This window comes from Thunnus thynnus, chromosome 24 (assembly GCF_963924715.1).
Source record: "Thunnus thynnus chromosome 24, fThuThy2.1, whole genome shotgun sequence".
NCBI classification, from domain to species: Eukaryota; Metazoa; Chordata; class Actinopteri; order Scombriformes; family Scombridae; genus Thunnus; species Thunnus thynnus.
In genome coordinates this window covers 161,373-181,995 of record NC_089540.1, presented here as the reverse complement: position 1 = coordinate 181,995, position 20,623 = coordinate 161,373, and the positions used below count along the sequence as shown (strand labels likewise).

General features: G+C 39.2%; 1 protein-coding gene, 1 long non-coding RNA gene and 1 pseudogene across 9 annotated transcripts in view; all 3 read left to right on the top strand.

The window, feature by feature from the left end:
• The first annotated feature begins 2,894 nt into the window (after positions 1–2,894).
• On the top strand, positions 2,895–13,025 carry urp2 (urotensin II-related peptide). Of its 6 annotated transcripts, none has more exons than XM_067583417.1 (5): positions 2,895–3,161; positions 9,676–9,710; positions 10,040–10,199; positions 10,434–10,479; positions 11,673–13,025. In XM_067583417.1, exons 1-4 carry the CDS (start codon positions 3,029–3,031, stop codon positions 10,463–10,465), a joined length of 360 nt encoding a protein of 119 aa, XP_067439518.1. In that variant the 5' UTR covers positions 2,895–3,028; the 3' UTR covers positions 10,466–10,479; positions 11,673–13,025. The 6 variants fall into 6 exon arrangements, 1 of the variants encoding a protein (XP_067439518.1); XR_010926025.1 differs by having other exon boundaries at positions 2,907–3,161; positions 10,434–11,769; positions 12,731–13,025; XR_010926028.1 differs by lacking the exon at positions 2,895–3,161 and adding an exon at positions 8,650–8,902 and having other exon boundaries at positions 10,434–13,025.
• A 1,015-nt stretch (positions 13,026–14,040) lies between these two features.
• The window catches only part of LOC137177068 (uncharacterized), a 46,285-nt gene continuing 39,702 nt past the window's right edge, over positions 14,041–20,623 (top strand). For 2 of the 3 annotated variants that reach the window (XR_010925943.1, XR_010925941.1), the window contains exons 1-2: positions 14,041–14,427; positions 18,925–19,078. This is a non-coding gene — a long non-coding RNA (uncharacterized lncRNA). The remainder of the gene's footprint in view (positions 14,428–18,924; positions 19,079–20,623) is intronic. The other variant, XR_010925942.1, reaches the window with a different exon arrangement.
• Positions 14,780–16,473, top strand: LOC137177223 (uncharacterized; annotated as a pseudogene).

The window sequence follows — 20,623 nt, the reverse complement described above, 5'->3', positions numbered from 1 at the left end:
TGGTTCTAGCCAGGAACAGCAAGGTTTTTCGTACAAGCCAGCATCCCTTGCAGCAACCGAAGGGCTGTTTTGGGTTGAAACAGATGGATTGCCTCTTATAGCAGGAGCAGAAGTTGAAGTTGTTCACCAGTTTCACAGCAACAACCTCAGTTCTGACAGTCTGGAGAGACTTTTGTTTCTCCAGGATCAGAGATGGGACCGTTAGGTCAGTGACAGTGACAGGGTTCAGCAATAGTGGAATTTTTGATTGTTGTGAGGAACTTCTCACCTTCATACTCTCTGACAGACAAATTAGTGAACGCATAGGAGGCCTGTGTCTTCACTGCCAATATCTAGTTGTCCCAGAGTTGAAGCTTGATCTGCGTGGTTTCATCTGCTAAGAAAATGCTGAGGTCCTCGCTTTCCACTTCACAGCATTGGATCATCTTTGGGCAAGAGCTGATGGCCATTACCTTTTCTTTCATCTCACCAATCAGCAAAACACAACAGAAGACAAAACAGTTTTAGAAAATTAATATTATAGGTAGGTTTACTGTTTTTTTCTTTGACTATAATTTTGTAATTAGTAGTCCACTTTCCTTTACATATTGCACTTAAATATTGGGAGTGTGGCATTGTTCTGACGTCAGCAATGCTTTTTCTGCCACCATGCATCTGGCTTCTTGGGAGGAAAGGACACTTCTGTGACTTGGTGTTGTGTGGACCAAGTGCTTTTAGAGTCAAAACTCTTTGGGTTTCTGTAACCTGAACAAAAGAAACAGGTTACAGACACAACTACTACTTAAACATCTGGTGACGTTTGTTAAATGGGCTATATGATAAAAAAAAACTCAGTTTTGTATGGACTGGCTTCCTCTGTAGTCTTGTGATTCTACAAGCCATTCATATTTGATGCCCTTTACTACATCACATGGAGTTTCATCTGAATTGTAACCGGCCTGACATCTTTCTTTCTCTGCCCACAATTTCCAGACGAGGGTAACCACTGTTTTTGTCTGTCTAAGCATGCTAAATGCTCAGTTGTAGACTGTAAAGACCAGCATAAATCGCTACATCAGCATAGTGGTTAAATTTTATGTTACGTCCCTGATAAAGTTGGCAAACAGCTATAAGCTTGCTGAAAGAGGGATCAACACCAATTGTCCAAGACAAAACTGCTGCTGGGGGAGATGTAAGTATTTCAGAAAAAGTAAATGGGCTGTGTGTGTCTTTTTCTGTTTAGCACTATCTAATGCTAACATCTAATTAGGATGTAGTTGCTGATTTGAGAGTAACAGGCTTATTTGAAGCCAACTAAATGTAGACAGTTTGATTGTTGTTAGAAAAGACAAGCATATTCACTGTCACACAGTGCTTTTTATAATGTATTTGTACTGATTTTGCTATTTAAAATGATATTGTTACTCTGCTGTTGTTTGCACAACTAAAGCTGTGCCACAGCTGAAGCAACATTACATGTGTCAGTACAGTAGTTTCAAGTGGCAGTTGGAAGCCAACATACTGACCAACCCAATCAGGAAATTCTTCGTGTATCCAGACTACAGGACAGGTCAGGATGACAACCCTGACTTTCCTTCCTAGGTAGCCCCAGCACCAGCTGACTAAGTTGCGGTAATGCCTGAAAGGAGATAGAACAGTATAACTGTTACAGTTAAATACTGTATTATTTGTGTATATATTTCTGTGTATTATTTTGCTAAAAAAATAAACTAATTTTAGGGAAAACATTTCTTTCTCATTTCTTCATTAGTTATGTGGCTCCTGTGGTACAATGACACTTTTGGGTTCTGATTTCATTTTACACAGTTGTATCTCATTATATGTGATAAAAACTTACTCTTCTAGTGTTCTATGACTCAAAGGTCCTTAGTCTGCTCTGTAAATGATGTTGATGTTCTGCAAGGTGTATGGATTCAAACAGTTAGGCTTCAGACCTGGAAGGTGTGCCATGCATGTAGGAGGGTCTGGCAACTGGTTCATTTGTCTTATAACCTAGTAAGGAAAATAACACACTGATTTACAAGTAATACTGTTTTATTATAAATCAAATAATGATCCAGGAGGTAACATCACTGCATAGGACAAATAATTATCAAGGAAGCAACATGTGTTTCACAAACTGTTATTTCTAATGAAATGGGCTTATCACAGCATAAAACTTTGATAACTTGAACATATTGTACATTACAAGCATAATTACAGCCAGGAGTTGATATAAAATGGTCCTAAATTTTTGCTGAATGGTTACAGTAAACATGACAGCTAATACATTTGAAAGTACTAGTAATTTTTACAAAATTGTTACTGTTTACTACACAGAAATCTGTACTCTAAAAACACTGGTGGGAAGTAACAAAGTACAATTTTTCAAGTACTGTTTTGAGGTACTTCTAATTTTTCATTTGATGCTACTTTATACTTCCACTCCACTACATTTCAGAGGGAAATATTGTACTTTCTACTCCACTACCTTTATTTGACAGGTTTAATTACTTTTCAGATGAAGATTTGACACAATGGAAAATATAACAAGCTTTTAAAATACAACACGTTGTTAGGGATTAAACCAGTGGTTTCCAACCATTTTGGCTTTTGACCTTGTACTCTCAGTAAAATAGCTACCGTCACGGTTCAAATCACATTTGGTTTTTAACAGGGAACCAGGCCTGGACTGGCAATCTGCATGCAGGGGACTGCATGCAGGGGACCACAGCACCAGGACTTTTCCCGGTGGCCTGGAAAATATAACAAGCTTTTAAAATACAACACGTTGTTAGGGATTAAACCAGTGGTTTCCAACCATTTTGGCTTTTGATCTTGTACTCTCATTAAAATAGCTACCGTCACGGTTCAAATCACATTTGGTTTTTAACAGGGAATCTGGATGCAGGGGACTGCATGCAGGGGACCACGGCACCAGGACTTTTCCCGGTGGCCTGGCCTGCTGAATGGCCTGGCAGACCTGCCACAAGCTGCAACCTTGAGAGAGAAGTTGGCAATTGTTACAGTTAAATGACTTAGCAGCAAGATGAACGGTGGAAAAAAGAGAGAGGGTGGATCAGAGACGGAAAGAGAGAAAAAGAGAAAGGTGCTTGCAAGAGATGCCACTAAATGCAACAAAATTGACCAACTGTGTGCATGCAGGGGACCACGGCGGACAGGTTAGTCCATAAATAAACGTGCTAGCTAGCTAACGTTTGCTACCCAGCTAATGTAGCTAATGTTACCAATGCATCATCATCATCCACTGTCAATGTTAAAGCTGCCGAGAAACTGGACAATCAATAATAAAAGTGATAGTACCCTTTCTATATTTCCTTAAATCATTGATAGCATAATCGGCATATCTACTCTAGTCAATGTGGTCAATATTAAAAAATAAAAATCCATGTGTTTTGGTGAAAATTTCAGTCAGCGAGTTCATACTTTGAGTTCATAATTTCAAATTATTGAGACAACACAAAGTCTTCGATCACACTATTCTGGCTACTGTAATTTGTTGAAACTTAAAAATCTATGATATTTAATGTTTGTGTTGGCTAAAGCCAGCTATTTTAACCGTTGATGGGTAGTGTATATCAGTAAACTGAGTACTGTGCTCTTTCTCTATTCTTTGAATAGGTGAGAGTTATTAACCATATTATATTGCTACATTGAAAGATATGGTGTACTGTTCTATACTATGCGATGCTTTTTTCTTTTTGAAAGTGGTGAGAGAAGCACTGGTGCCACAGTAGCACAGATGCCCGCTACTTCAGAGCAACCTGCAGGTACAAGAGATGTTAAAAAAATCAAATGTATATAGTTTAGGGTAATTTTATGGAAAAAAATAGCTTTAAACAGGTATACTCAAACTTCTGATGGGTGTTTATCAGTAAACTGAGTAGGGTATTGTGCTCTTGTACATACAGTCAGGATTTAGTGCGCATCATTGCACAGAGACAGCACTGGTGAAGGTCACAAATGACCTTCTGACTGCATCAGACAAAGGACTTGTCTCTGTACTTGTCTTATTAGATCTTAGTGCCGCATTTGACACAATTGATCATCAAATCCTATTACAGAGACTGGAACATTTAATTGGCATTAAAGGAACTGCATTAAGCTGGTTTAAGTCCTATTTATCAGATCGATTTCAGTTTCTACATGTTAATGATGAGTCCTCCATGAAGGCAAAAGTTAGACACAGAGTTCCACAAGGTTCTGTTCTTGGACCAGTACTGTTCACCTTGTATATGCTTCCTGTAGGTAATATTATTCGGAAACGCTCCATAAATTTTCATTGCTATGCAGATGATACCCAAATATATTTATCAATGAAACCAATCAGTTAACCCACCTAGAGCCGGGTTCTGCTTGAGGTTTCTTCCCGTTAAAGGGGAGTTTTTCCTTACCACTGAGCGCTTGCTCATGGGGGAATTGTTGGGTGTCTCTCTATGTAAATTAAATAGTATGGTCTAGACCTGCTCTATGTGAAAAGTGCCCTGAGGTGACTTTTATTGTGATTTGGCGCAGTATAAATAAAATTGAATTGAATTGGGGGGGAGGGAGGGGGTGTTCTCTGGCGCAATGTAGTGGACACAGGAAATGACATTTAACTCCTTGGTGATACATCCAGTATTCATGAAAATGAATATGCATGTCATGCGACCTTCACCTAATGTATTGCTGCATTAATGACCCACTTGTGTAGCACCACCTACTGGCAACAGAAAGTCAGCCTTATGTGACAAATATCTGATTTACTGCATTATAACCAACCAGTCTGATGTGGTTTTACTGTATTAGCCTGGTGACATTAGGTGATTTACAGCGAACGGATTTGTGTAGTGGCACTGCGCTCTGGCGTGGCACTTCTCAGAGTCTGAGGATTTATAAATATATCAGTCCTGCTGTCTTCAGATGCTGCACATTCATTTATAGAACAATGTAGATTGATTTACTGACTTTCCTGTTTTAACCACATTAAATGTTATTTTGTCTGCTGATTTTGGTTGAAGAGCTTTTAATTGAAATATTCATATTTTAATCATTAATATGTTGCTGCAGCACATCTGCAGCAAGTATTTAGTTGACACAATCACCAAAGCGGTGGATTGACGTTGCACCACTAATACACATGGCTCTGACATGTCTGTTTTTAGGGCAACATCTAAGACCAAATTTCAACAAAAATACAATAACTTTCTTTGCACTGCTTCACTTGAATGAACCTCTCACCTGTCTGTGACTCTCTTCCCACCTGTGCACACCGTGCATTCTGCGCTGGTCACCAAAATACCACACTTACTTTACCACACACGCAAAGCAAGGTCAGGAAAATACCAAATAGTCAGAGCACTGCTTGCAGTGGTGGTTGCGCCTCCACGAAAATATGGCCCAGGAAGTGATATTAATGGCCAATATACAATGTCCAATATTCATGAAAATGTATATCCATGTCAGTTTCCCTCTGGTATATGTATTGCTGCATTAGCATTTCACTTAAGTAGTATTACCTACAAGCAACAGGAAATGAAGCCCAAATGATACATAGTTCATCAAATGTATACACAATTTCCAATATGTCATCTCCGGCACCACGTACCACACACATAACAGCATGTCTGCGGCATGTCCCAATGTGCACGAAGGTGTGCCAGCCCAATGAACACTGCTTACAGCTTTGATTAGGGCCCAAGCACCAAAGTGACAGGGGCCCAACGGTCCCTGGCGCTAAAAGTGCAAGAAACCTATTGTTTTTGTAGAGATTATTAAGGTACCGAACAGCATGAAGGTTTAAAATTTGGTCAGTGTCATCCTAAGACCTTTATGTTGAAAAGTTATCAAAATCTTGACTTTTAACGGAACGCCCTTGACATGGCGTGCTGGTAAAGTTGCATGTTTCGCCATGAAACAGGAAGTTGTAGGAACTCTACTGGACTTTGTGCAGTCCACCCCAAATTTCACATGCTTAATTGGAGTTCAGGCCAGAACACATCTACATGTCAATATTGAGTCATAGTCATAGTGCCACCTACTGACAAAAGGAAGTCTGTGGCCATTTTGCAACAAAGTTACTTTGATGTTCATGAAATTCGGTGGGATCACTGCTCTCATCACTGCTCTCAATTTTCATTATACAAACACATTTGAGGCCTTTAGGATGCACAAAAACTCTCAAAAACTTTGCAAGCATCTTTGAACAAGCAAGTATTTCGATTTGATATCACAAATGGGCTTGGTCGTGGCATGTCAGCTTTATAGCGCCCCCTAATTACTTTTAGCATTTTTCAGGTGCTAGCGGTGCTCGCAAACTCAAGAAACCTTGCACATGCATCAAAACTTGTGTGATTTCAAAGTCAAGGCCCCTGCTTTTAATTTTGATGTAGATTAATGAAATTTGGTTGGCTGAACATGCTTTAAAACTCACAAAGTTTTGCACTTGTGTCGGAAGTGGTGAAAAATATAATATTTTATGGGTTGGGGGCATGGGTGTGGTTAATGGCTTGATTGCGACCCCTGGAAAATTCAAAAGTTGAAGCCCCCACGTTTTGATATTGATGAATGAAATCTGGTAGGCACATGTATCATGTACAAAAAAGCCTCTAAGTCCAACAGGAAGTCAGCTATTTTGAATTTACTTTGCAATTTTTGTACAGTTTTTGCCATTTGCAGGTGTCAATAAAAAACAAATTACTGTTACTCGAATGTACACCGTCCAACCTGCCCCAAATTTCTCATGCTTGATAAGAGTCCCAGCCTGAACACAATTTCAATATAGAGTCATATTCATGATGCCACCTACTGGCAACAGGAAGTTACAGGTTCTGTACTTTTACAAGCTCTGCCTAGGAGGTTGACCAGATCCACCTAAAATTTGGTCAGAAAAGCCATAAAACCTTGATGATGCTATATTGTGAAGCTTGTGAGTTTTCATGGAATGCTGTTGCCATGGTGACGCAGCAAATTTCAATGTTTCAATATGAAAAAACAAACTGTTGTAATTCGACTCCGCATGGTGAGATCTTTCCCAAATTTAACATGTCCCAGTCTGTAGACATATACAGTTCAATGCTGAATCACTGTTATAACACCACCTGCTAGAAACAGAAAGTCATAAACTAAAATAAAAGTTGTCAGACCTTGATGATGATAAAAAGTGAAGCAAAACCATTGCCATGGCGACTTTTTTTTCGCCATGAAACAGGAAACTGTTTTTGAGGGAATAGGGATGATTAAAAAGTCATGAAACTTGGCACACGTGTCAGAAGTGGCAAAACTTCGATATCTTATATGGATCCTGTGCTTAGGTATGGCAACATGTCTCAAAAGCACCACCTAGAAAATTTTAAAGTCAAAGTCAAAGGTCCCACCTTCAAATTTGACATAGATGAATGAAATTTGGTGGGCACATGTATCATGTCCTGATGCACAAAAAAGACTCCAGAGTTATATACTAGGTCCAACAGGAAGTCAGCCAATTTTCTTTGCAAATTTTGCTCAGTTTTTGCCGTTTGCAGGCGTTGTATTTTAACAAATTCCTCCTTGAGATTTGACCCAACTTCAAACTTGGTCAGTGTCAACTTAAGACCTTTACAATGAAAAGTTATCAAGATCTTGACTTTTTACGTAACGCTCTTGACATGGCGTGCCAGTAAATTTGCATGTTTTGCCATGAAACAGGAAGTTGTTCTAACTCTACTGGACTTTTTCCAATCTGCCCCAGGTTTCACATGCTCGATTAGAGTCCAAGCCTGAACACATCTAAATGTCAATATTGAGTCATAGTCATAATGCCACTTACTTGCAACATGAAGTTACAGGCACTGTAGTTTTATGACCTCTGCCTAGCAGATTCACCAGATCAACCTCAAATTTGGTCAGAAAAGCCTTAAGACCTTGATGATGGTATATTGTGAAGCTTGAGAGTTTTCATTGAATGCCGTTGCCATGGTGATGCAGTGAATTTCGATGTTTCAACATGAAAAAACAAACTGTTGTAAGTCAACTCTACAGCATCAGATCTTTCTCAAATTTCACATTTGATAAGACTCCCGGTCTGAAGACATGTACAGGCCAATACTGAATCATAGTCATATGGCCACCTACTGATAACAGGAAGCTGTAGGCCCTATACTTTTACTAACTACTCCTACTAGGTAAACCAGATCCACTTAAAATTTAGTCAGCTAAGTTCTAAGATGCTGATGATGCTCATTAGTGAAGCTTTTGGGTTTTCATCAGAAGTGTTGCCATGGTGGCGTATTGTTCGCCATAAAAAAGGAAGCTGTTTTTGAGGGGCTAGGGATGCTTGAAAACTCACAAAAATTGGCACAGACAGAAGGGATGTATTTTGTTGTCTGATATGGGTCTTGGGCTTAAGATGTGGAAAAGGGTCTCAATAGAGTCCCCTAAAAATTTCAAAAGGAGGAGCCCTTGAGGTATGTTTCACCTAGACGTACAAAATTTGGTAGGCAGATGTAACATCTGCAGACTTTTTAAAAAGCCTCTTGGAGCCATACCCTAAGACTAACAGGAAGTCAGCCATTTTGAATTTACTGTCTTAGTTGCCATTCTCCACAAGTCCACCAGATGCCCTCAGACCTTTCTCCCTGTCTATTTAGACTTGATTGAGTGGGAGAAGGACAAATGAGATACTGTTGCTTGTTGCATTGAATCTTTGTTCAGATATTTTACTGCTGAGTTCGTGATACACGTGGTCGATTGGAGGAGCATACAGAACTGAAGTCAAATCTGATATACATTTTCTTTCACCTGGTTAAGGATGAGAATACTTGTTCTATGACCAGACTGTTTTGAGAATGTGTTTCAGGCTGGTTTTACTGAGCTGCCAGGTGGCTTTTCAAGCAATTCAAACTCTAACTGTTGATGTTTCAATTTTTGCCTGCTCATCTTTGGGGTAATGGAACAGATCTATTTTTTGAGCTAATGTCATTCAGCACAAAGTGATTTTGTGTTTGCATTTGGCCTGCTGGCATTTAAGGCTTTCTTGAGCCTACTTAATGTGTTTTCTGGGTTTTTGGTTCTCTTCTTTTGTGTTCCTGTACTGCTTTTCCCTCCACACCTGCCCTGTATCAGCCTCATTAGTCCTTCCCTGCTCCCAGTGTTTTCCCTAACCAACCAGCTCCTTGCCTGTTCTCTGGCTAGTCACCTGTTCCCCATTCCCTCATTAGTTCAGTTTGTATTCAAGTCCTGGTTTTCAGTTCAGTCTTTTTGGATCCTTTGTTCTGTTTTCTTCTGTTCAGACCAGTTTTGCTCTGCCTGCACTCAAAGCAGAACAAAACAAAACTTATTCTTCAAGTTCCTGTTGCCTGTAGTCTCCTGTGCTTGGGTCCACCTGCTCCACTCCACTCTTCACAACAACCAAATGCTAAGATATTCTCAAATTCATGTACATTTTTCAAAGATTCATTTTTACTCAAATTGTTAAGTTGATATTATCATTTGTAATGAATAATAGTATTATAGTAAAATAGTGTTACATTTGAAACAAATGCAAAATATCTTGGCTAGTGGTCTCAGACTTTTGGATCCCATTAAATATCTCTCTCTCTCTCTTTCTCTCTGAATTCTGTATGTTTTTGTATATAATCTGTCCATTAAGCATTTTTCTTTAAGTAACACTGTGCACCAGACATTTACACTAAAGCTGTTTTTTAAATTTTATTTCAGCAAACAGCAGGAATTCAGGAAGAAAAAATAAAGCGGTAAGTTCTAGTAAAATATTTGTATTCAGTACTTTGCAGTCTAATTATGCTAGAAGTCGAATTTCAAAGTTTTGAAATTTTCCATTCATTGATTTAAATAGATTTTGAAATGTATGATTGTGTTTGGAATCTCATATCAACTTTGAAAGCTAAGCATATGGTACATACAAGCAGGGGTGTGCCTTTCAGTTCAAAGAAAGATGCTAGAACAACAGTGACTAAAATATGAAATCAAGTAATGATATGGCTTCCAGGATACATGTAGTTCAACATCCTTGCTTTGAATAATCACCTCCTCTCAATTTTCTTACTTCCTGCTGTGATTGAAGCTTCCTGCTGGTGAGGGAGGAGTGAAGCCTACCACTGCCGCCCCAGCAGCAGCTGACAGCACTGGATCCAGAGCCAGTACAGATGTCATTGTCCCCAGCCTGACTGATCGAAACCTCAAGAAGTCTCTCTCGCCCCAGCCCAAGAAGACCAACAAAAGAGGTGAAAGTCCAGGATTTTAACTTTGCCTTACCTTATCTTTACAGTGAGTTACAAGCATAGCATGGGTTGCTCTTGCCTTTACTCAACCTGGATTTGTCCATGCCTTTAAATGCCCTGTAAATTTTACTGTAACCCTGTACACCTTTCCTCCCCCATTTGTGCAATTGGAGTACTCAAGTAGAGCTCCAATGAAACTGTTTTATAACCAAATATCATCTTCTCTTTCTTCAACAGTGTGTTTCTGGAAGTACTGCTCCCAGAACTGACCGTCTCCCAGACAGTATTTACCTTTCCACCTTTTGTGTCACTCTGTGCTGTACCTCTATTTCTTCCTCTTCAGCCATCTATCATCTCCTCCCATTCATCTATCCAGTCAAAAAAAGTGAAACTCGTAATGGACAATTTTAACAAATGAGGACCTCAGATTTGTCATAGCAGGACATAGACATGTTCTCACAAATGTAAACAATGTTAAAGCCCTTGTATGTGGAATTTAAAATTTGACCTCTGCAATTCCTTGTATCAAACTAATTAATGGAGGAAAGTATTGTGATCAGTCAGTCTATGAGACAGTGCTGCTACAAATTAGCCCAGTCATGGTAACTCACCAACTTTTACTTTGGAACTGCATGGGATAATCCATGTGACAGTTTAATATTTTTCCTGGATTTCTTTTTTTTTTTTTTCTTTTCTATTTTTGCTTGTCATGTTTCAAATTGCCTGATTTGATGAATGATTTACATGCTGTTAAGTTTTAAGTGAATGTGAACAGCATTCTTCATTGCAAATGTTTTTTTTGTTGTTGTTTTTTTTTTTTTAAAGTTTCTTAATACACAGCCTGGTTGCCAGAATAAAACGTTGGCAGTTTACGTTTCTGCAAACCACAGAAACGTTGAATATCTACTTTTCAACACGTGAAATACGTAGCATATTAACATTTCAACAAAACGTATCATATCAACATTTCTACAAAACTTAGCATATTAACATTTCAACAATACATATTATATCAAAATGTCAACAAAACGTATCATAACATTTCTAAAGTGAAGTAGTTCACATTCGATCTGTATGAGCTGATCTTTCCTATTAGGAGGAGAATGGGCTGGTGGATGGTTAGTAGTTTTAGTTTGTTGGTACGGAGAGCACGGTACAGAAATCATGGTTCGAGACCACCTCGAAACCAATGTCCGCTTCCCGTTTCAACCGACAATAGCGAGTGTTTTTAGCGAGACGTCAGAACATAAAACATCATTATTCAACGGGTAGAAATGTTAATATGCTACGTTTGTAGAAATGTTATGATACGTATTTCACGTGTTGAAACGTATATACAACGTTTCTGTGGTTTGCAGAAACATTCAATGCCAACGTTTTCTTCTGGCGATTAGGTTGTAATACAATGCACACATGGCATATGTGCATTATAACTGTGCTCTAATCATTTCTCTTCTCCATACTGGCTGCGACGAGATCCCTTCCCAACATGTCTACACTGAAAGAGATGGGGAACCAATTCCACTCCATTTTGGGGAAAAAAATGCTTCAGCAGCCAAGTTAGCAGAATCAAGTGGGTGTCCTGTCATGTTTAGGTTTATTGCTAGTACTGTGTCCTGGCAACGAATGCATCGGGACATATCCTACATTGGCTGTGCAAGGAAATACTGACTAAGGTAACACAAAGAGGGAATTTGGCACTTAAAAGACTAACGGTGCTTTCAGACTGAGTATCTGATGCCACCACCTCCATTGTTTTCATTGTAGTTAGAGGGTGATTTGAAGGTATCAGAGTGTGCAACCACAGAGGAATAATTTGACATCTTGGTAAATGCACTTCTTGCCAAGAATTAGATAAGAAGATTAATACCTGTATCATGTCTGTAGAGTAAACACGTAGCTGGAGCCAGCAGCTGGTTAGTTTCGCATAGTATAAAGACGGGAAGTAGGGTGAAATAACTCACCTGTTTCTGTCCAAAGCCAAGCCCCTCTATATACACTAATAAACACATTATAGCTGGCTGTTTCCCCCTGTTTATAGTCTTAATGTTAGGCAAAACTAACCAGCTACTGGCTCCAACTGCAAATGTAAAAAAGACAAGTTGTGTTTTTATGGGAGGTTATATACCTGACTATTTCTATTTCTTGTTGATTTTACACTTAGGTTTTTGTATGTGTCAAACAAACCCATAATGATGAGAGATATGTTAATCAATGAGCTTTAGAGGTGCTAGACATATATTGGACAGAGCTAGGCTAGCTGATTCACCAGTCTTTATGCAAGAGAAGAAGAGCATATTTTCCAGAATGTCAAACTATTCCTTTAACATTTCTGGCAATGGTTTTACGTTATCCATACCCTGCAGAATTGTATTAGCTATGTTTGAAAAATTTGTTCGTTGATTGGAATCTATTGGTATGAAAATGTCTACATTCAAAGGTGTTAAATAATCTAAAATATCATCCTTCTGAAGTTCATATTGCTCATACTTTGGTTTCATCCATCCATTTATCCATACATTCATTCCACCCAGTGTCCATTCCTCTCCTCTGGCTCCTCTCCAACCTCTGAGTGCTGGGAGACTGTTGCTGTGGCATCAGGAAGCCCGGGGTCTCCCCCCATGGCGCCACCAGCCTTGACTCTGTCCTTTTCATTCACTCATTAATTAACAAGACTGACGAATCAGAAGACGATGTGTGCTCATGGCCGGGTGCATGAAAAAAGACCTCTGCTAACCCTTTCTTTGCCTTCAAAGACAGACGTACATTGTTTCTGTATGTGTGCGCCAACTTTAAAATAAAGTTCATCTCTAGCATGAGAAAAGCCAACCATTATAATAAAGATTTATCATTTATTTTTCTACACTTACACTCTTTAGTTGTTCATTATGGAAACAGACTCACACTCTGAGGTCACCAGCTGAATCATGTGCAATGAGACTGATACAGCTTAACTTCCACATAAAAAATGCATTAACAGCTCCCTTTGGTTTTACTTAAATACTACACTTAAAAGAAACAACACAATTTGTGTGAACCAGGGGGATGTTTTATTGCTTACAGAAGTTTTTGTCTTTTCTTTTATTACACTTGGTTTCATGAACATGAAAACACAAAATGTCACAAAAACAAATTCACCTATGAAAAGTAATGGTAAACTTATTAAATAGTTTTTATATTTTCAAATGTTATAGAAAAAAACAACCTGAATAAATTTACCATAATTTGCAGGAGTTTTAAAAATATATATTTTTCACTTATCACTCATTCTCCTCCATACCTGTTGGTATACAGGTGTGCAAAGATTACTTTTCCTTTGTAAATTTATTTTGTAGAATTGTGTGTATATTGTAAAATAACAACACAGTTTTATACTGCAATATACTTACTACAATACTTATACTCAGGGACTTTAACCTTTAGCAAACATTTTCAAGGGTTTGCAGTATTTTCTACACAAGGGAGATGGACATCTGCACATTTTGTCTGTCCACAGCACTTAATGTAACAAAATTCATGTCTTCATGTAGGCTATGTCATCACTTACCATTGATTGCAAAACTGGATTACAGACACCTGGAAGATTAGACCACATTGGTACTGCTCCAGGACTAAACTGACAACAACACAAGTGATGTGCAGTGAAAGAAGACTGGACTTCGAATGATACACTTTAGGTAATTAATTTTTTTCCCAAATTGGAGATTACATTTACTCTATACTGAATAATTATATGTAGCCCAGTCTAAAAAGGTTTCATTTTAGATAAATAAATATGTAAATACATAGACGAATAAATTATTTTAAAATGTTTAAAAAGTATTCTATTAAAAGCCAGTTAAGTTGAGTGTTTAATGCAGTTCATAGTGAATTAAAACACGCTATAGGCAGATGAATAAATCTTTGTCATTGTGTGGGTGAAGTTCATGCAGTTCAAGTAGTTTGTTTGCTGTACACATAAGAATAGCATGTTTGTCTTATAACCTAACCCTAGAGGGCGTAAAGTTGTCAATCTTAGCATTTTGTTAATTGACCGACCTGTAAGCCAATTGGAAAGGTGGAGGGGTGGGATGTTTAGAAGACCCCCGTAGAGCAAAGCCGTAGGCTATTAAGACGACAAATAGGAGCTGTGTGAAGACTGTATACGCTGTTGAAGACTGTTTATGTTCATTACTTTGGTGGATGCAGAGTTTTACCGACGGGTAATGGACATCATAGCAACCTGCAGAAGGTAAATAACCTCTGTGTATGTATTTTTGTTTCGCTTCATCACAATGTATTGTGTAAAAGATAGATGCTAATCGCGATTAGCGCACTAGCACGCTAGTTATATTAGCACATATTTCACCATAGTAGCAGCTAATGTTAAATTTTGTTCACACCAAACGCGAAGCGAATTTTCGCCTCGCTTTACTCGCGCTAGTTTGACCGCTGGATCATTTGTTTTTATTCGCGTCATTCGCGCGAGTTTGGCCGCAGGATCATTTGTCTTTTTTCGCGTCACTCGCGCGACTTTTCCCCCCCGCGAATATTCACTAGAAAAGAGGTGAATTTATTTCTGCCATTTCTTTCCATCATCAACCATGACCGAAGTTACAACCATCGCTGCCTTGTACCTGTTGTGGAAGCCCCAGATACGTCGGAAAACCAAACGCCGCCGTGTCTGGATCCATGACATTATCCGGAGGCGCACACAGCTGGGTGAATTTCACCGCCTTCTCCAGGAACTGCGTGTGGACGACGCTTGTTTCCAGCGGTGCTTCAGGCTGACCAGGGCCCACCTTGATGACCTGTTGGCGAGGATCGGTGCCAGGATATCACGGATAGACACCAACTACAGGCGGTCCGTCTTAGCTGCGGAGCGCCTGTCCATCTGTCTCCGGTGAATTGCAGTTTTTGGTCTGTCAAAATCAACAAATATTCACTGTATCTAGCAAGTCACACGTCGGCTGAATTATCTGGTTTACTAAAGCGGTATGACTCCAAATTAAACTTATAATTTAATGTTGTTATATTCTTCATTGTGGTTGTTGTACAATTTATGAGTAAAGTTAATAGATTTAAAGTTAATAGATTTATTTCCTTAATCTCTTTATCTGCTCTTCGTGTTTTTCAAAGGAAAATTTGTTTATTCTTTTATCCACCACAATAAAATAATAATATAAACAGGGTGGGAAATTAGCACCAGCCAAATGCTGGTAAAATATTAGTGGCTGGTAAATTTCAGACACAAAATAATTATTTAGTGGCAGGTGAATTTGAACAAAGTGGTTGGTAGATGTTCACGTTTTAAAAGGATAATTTCCCACTATCAGTATAAACACTCAGTGAGCATTTAAAAAACACCTGTGCAGCCATATCAATAAAATTGCACAACTACTAAACTAAATTAAATATTTTCTATGTTGCAGATACCTAGCCACTGGTGACTCATTCAGGACCATCGCAAACAGCTTTCGTTTTGGGCTCTCCACTGTCTCCAAGATCGTCCCAGATGTTGTCACTGCTATCTGGGACTGCCTTGTGGAGGAGTTCATAGCTGTAGCTGTACCCACCATGGAGGAATGGAGGTCAATTGCAGAGAGGTTTGACGAGCGGTGGAATTTTCCTCTCTGCTGTGGAGCTCTGGATGGCAAACATGTTGTTCTGAAAGCCCCTGCTAATTCAGGATCCCAGTACTTTAACTACAAGGGAACATTCTCTCTAGTTGATTGATGTTGGGGGTTATGGAAGAACGAGTGATGGTGGGATTGTGGCCAACTCAGCCTTTGGTCAGGCACTTCCATCTGGCACCCTTCAGCTGCCTGCTGACTTGCCACTATCTGGAGCTGACCATGGAGGACCCCAGTCACACGTCTTTGTTGCTGATGAGGCCTTTCCACTCCGGAAGAACCTCATGAGGCCATTCCCTGGGCGTGTCCTTCCATGAGAGCGACAGATATTCAACTACCGTCTGTCCCGAGCTCGGCTGGTAGTGGAGAACACCTTTGGGATCCTTTCGTCACAGTGGAGGATGTACAGGTGTGCCCTTGAGGTCCACCCAGAAGTTGCAGAGAAGTGTGTGAAGGCTACCTGTGTTCTCCGTAACTTCCTGTGGAGGACAACCCGGACAAATGCAGAAAGGGGGAGCATCCTGGTTGGTGAGGTGGAGCCACTGCCGACCAGGCAGACTTGCTGCAAACAACTCAGCAAGAGAGGCCATCAGGGTTAGGGAGGTCTTCATGTCCTACTTCTCTGCAGAGGGAAGTGTCCCATGGCAAGAACGGCTCTTTTAAGAGCCACTCACACATTACTATTGAGCAAAATTCATGCAATATTATTATATTGCCTATCAACACCAAAATAAATATATGCCCATGTTTGTGCATGCTAGGTCATCAATTGATATTCATATCATAGAGAACATTGTGTCTGCTTTTATTTTTATCCATGATATATTGTTATTGTGAGGTAATACAGCTTTAATTTGGCATGTTTGCACTACATTACAACACAATAATATTAAAAAAAGACATCACTGTGATAAGCTGTCATTAAGTATATCCAGTGTAGATATGGAGACTGGAAGTATTAACACATTTAGCAGCTAACCAAACATAAACCATTTGTACGCTGCAGATAAATTATCATATAAACCTGATATTGACCTGAACTTTTGCTATGAACAAAATATCTATCTTACAACATAGGAAATGCACATAAGGTTGTTTCCTTTGTGTGTCAACTGTATTTTTGTAAATAAAGAACAGGAAGTAAATTACGGAAATAGTGCTTTTATTTTTTTATTTTTTTGTTGTTCTTTTAAAAAGAACATTGTACCATTCATGGTTCTCAACAAAGTGCCTCAAAAAAAGGACACAAAATACTATTTTAAAAATATAAAAACATAAAATATGCACGCGCATGAGAAAATTAAAAATAAAATAAAAAAAAGAATAATGATGTAAGGCCTGGTTTGTTCCCTGCAAAGACTGTCGCCCTGATAACGTATTCTGCTGGTTCCAAATTGAGAACTACGGAGCTGGACTCATAAATTAGTTTGTGTATCTGAAATTTAACAAATTCCCTCTGCTGGGGCGACAGTCTTTGCAGGGAAGGAACCAGGCTTTTGAGGAAAAGCTCATCCTCTGAGGGGGGAGGTGGAGCAGGTGGAGCCGGCCTTTTCAAAGCCTCCAGGAGGAGTACTTCTATTTCCCTCTCCCTGTCACTCCCCCGGTCCTCTTTCAGGTCCTCCTGGTCACTGTATGAAATCAAAACACCATATTTCCATCAATGCAATAGTTTGTAAAGCTAAAATTTACTGAGATCAGGCAACAGACAAAAATACATGACTCAAACATGAAGTGAATACAGTAGTGAAAAACATTTCACTCATGCAGAAATTATACTCATACCATAAAAAAATGCAACCCGACTTTTCTGAAGTACATACCTGTGGGTGGTGTTGCAGCAGAAACTGCAGCAGCACTTGACTCTGCCTCTATGGCTTCAGAGGACTGATCTGGCTTGTCTGTAGTGAATATAACAAGAATGTCTCGGTTTTTGTTTTGCAGACATATGATTGTCTAACCACTCTAGCTTTCAGTGTCAATTACAGCACATAAAGCATTTTACAAATGCAACCATATTGATACATAATACAGTTCCAGCAATGATAATTTCTAGCCTTATGGTAGATCAGAAAAACAAAAACAATTAGTTATCCAGCTGTACAAAAAATATTTTCCTTGCGTCTGTGGGTGTGTGTCTCTCTCTCTCTTCTCAACCAACCTCCGATGCCAATACCTGACGGCTCTGCTGCTGCGTCTGACACCTGGTCCTCGTACTCTGCGGTCCTGTCTTCCTTGACCACCCGCCCCATGTTACTACTGGTGTCTCTTGGTGTAACAAAGGGGTCGAGGAAAGACAGGACTGCAGAACACTTCCACCTCTTAACTGGCCCTTTCTTTCACACTCTTTTCTCCTTTCCTTCAAATAGGTGTCCCTCAGGCCCTTCCACTTCTTTCGACACACCTCCTCTGACAAGAAACACACGTAAACATGAACTGTTCAATCTAAATGACTAGTGAGCCAGACAAGTAACTTATGCTGTGAAAGCCAGCTCTGAACGGTTATGCTAACTGGGGCTAATGCTAGTGCTAACTTGGTCCATAGTAAAGTACAGCTGATAGCTGGAATGAAGTAACAGACACATATTTTCAAAACTTACACGTTAGTCCTATCTCCTCACTCACTTTCCTCCAAGCGTTCTCTTTTTTTGTCCGGTCTCTTTAGCTGTACGCCGTTGTGTCATACAGCTCCGGGTGACCACACACCGCAACAATAAGCTTGTCCTTCATTTTCGGACTCAACAGCCCGTCAGGATGTCAGTGACGTCAGGAGAATGTAAACGCTGATAGGCTCTCTTGACACAGCGTCACGCGAATTTCTCGCTCAAGTTGAATATTTTCACGAATTTCACGTATTCGCGCCATTAGTTACATCATTCATGTCGCCCGGCGCGAATACACGCAAATTTGCGTCTATTCACATCTTTATATTGACTTTATATTTAATCTCAGTGCGCGAAAAATTTGCTTTACGTTTGGTGTGAACACACCATTACTGTTTGTTGATAGTATGTGTTAATGTCATAAGTGTAAAGCTCAAAACGCACTCAGCATGAGAAGTAAAGGAACTTTAGGGCGAGTTAAGTGACTGAGAAAAACTGTCATGTATGTCTACTGAGAACCAGGAAACACTCCGTGGACTCTATGGAAGAGTAGATGTCTCCTGCTCAGCTATCACTTCGTCTGGACTGTTGTCGCCCGCCAGCCTGTAACCTCACTCATCATTCCCCTCGTCACGCATCGCCCCGTTCCCATGTTTCAACTCAGGGATTTGTGAGTAACAATTAACCAGTGCATGTGCTATTTTATTTGGCAGCTTGCATTTGCAAGTGAAGCTGCCAATTGTTTTAGGTCACTACGCTCCCGAGTAACGACTCAGGCCTGCACGTTTTGTTTTGGTTTAAAGGACACTATTTTAATTTTGGTTGCAGAGTGAGTGTGTGCGTGTGAGTGTGGGCCCTTTAGTTAGGAGCTTCGAAATTGATAAGATAGAAAAAGGTCATAACTTCTGAGAAAGGTTTAAAAGCAAAAGGGAAACACATTTAAGTTTTGTATAATATTTTTATACCTGTTTAATTTTATTAATTGGTTTAAATATTTGTTTTATTAACTAAAATCATTATTTGCATTAAAAGTATTGTGTGTGTGTGTGTGTGTGTGTGTCATATTTACAATTCATTAAGTCATGATTTGAGTTTTAAAACAGGGAATAGTAATTAAAACTAAATTCTTAGTGGGATTTAAAATTAGTGACTCCTACTATACATTCCTGCTAAGTGGAGGCACCGCCATATATTTATAGTTCATAGTCTTGTTAAAAAGTTTAAAAGCTGGTAATTTCATTTATGTTATACAGGTTAGCACGGCCAGCCACAGGTAAACATACCCAGGGCCCACCCATCGTACTACAACACTTGTTAGACAGTTGCTAACTAAGTAGCTACATGGGACGGGTGATACATATACAATTATACTGTGTGACTTTACCCCGTGTTATTAGACCACAGTATGAACAGCAGGACATTCTTCCTCTGGATGTTTCTGTGGTAATTGAACTGTGTGTATTTACTGTCTGGGTGTGTAAACTCTGGGTCATTATTTTCGGAGCGTTTCCACAGAGATCGCTGTCATTGTCACCATGGTGATTAGTGTGTGTGTCTGCACATGCCTGAGTGTTAACATGTGTGTATCTATGTTGTATCATTTTGGATTCTTTGAGCGGCAAATTATTACATATGGCTTTAGCATTGAAGTAAAACACATACAAGTGTTCCAAAAAATGAAAGTGGAGTAATAATAATAATAATAATAATAATAATAATAATAATAATAATAATAGTATTTGAAATAGAACCAAAGCTAACAACGTAAAATTTTGTGTGTACCACCTGAACAATTAGACCTTTATAGTGTTTAACTATATTTGATTAATAAATGGATATACATATTTACAATGTGTTGGGCGGGGGGAGTTCTGAATGGGATCAGAACAACAGCTGGCCAATCAGAGCTCCTGTTGCTGCTCTGTAGGTATGACCTCATTTACTTTTTGGGTGGCACACTGCTTACACATCTTGAAATTTCAGTGATCACATAATGAAAACTGTAAATGTTAAAGCAGAAACCACATTAAATGTGAAATGGAATGTGACAGGTGGACACATGCTGTATGTAAATGGAAAAAACCTTTTTAAAATTAGGTTTGTGCTTTTATGTTAAAATGGACATCAATCTCATGTCTGTGGGTTGTGTACAGAGCTGGCTTTAGTTTAGCATAAAGACTGAAAACCGAAGAGAAGGCCAAGTGGCTTTATCAAA

Coding starts and splice junctions, on each gene's coding strand:
- urp2 (XM_067583417.1), top strand. CDS start 3,029: ATGAACGGTGGAAAAAAGAGAGAGGGTGGATCAGAGACGGAAAGAGAG. Junction 9,711..10,039: donor CAGGAAGAAAAAATAAAGCG/GTAAGTTCTAGT, acceptor CTGTGATTGAAG/CTTCCTGCTGGTGAGGGAGG. Junction 10,200..10,433: donor CAAGAAGACCAACAAAAGAG/GTGAAAGTCCAG, acceptor TTTCTTCAACAG/TGTGTTTCTGGAAGTACTGC.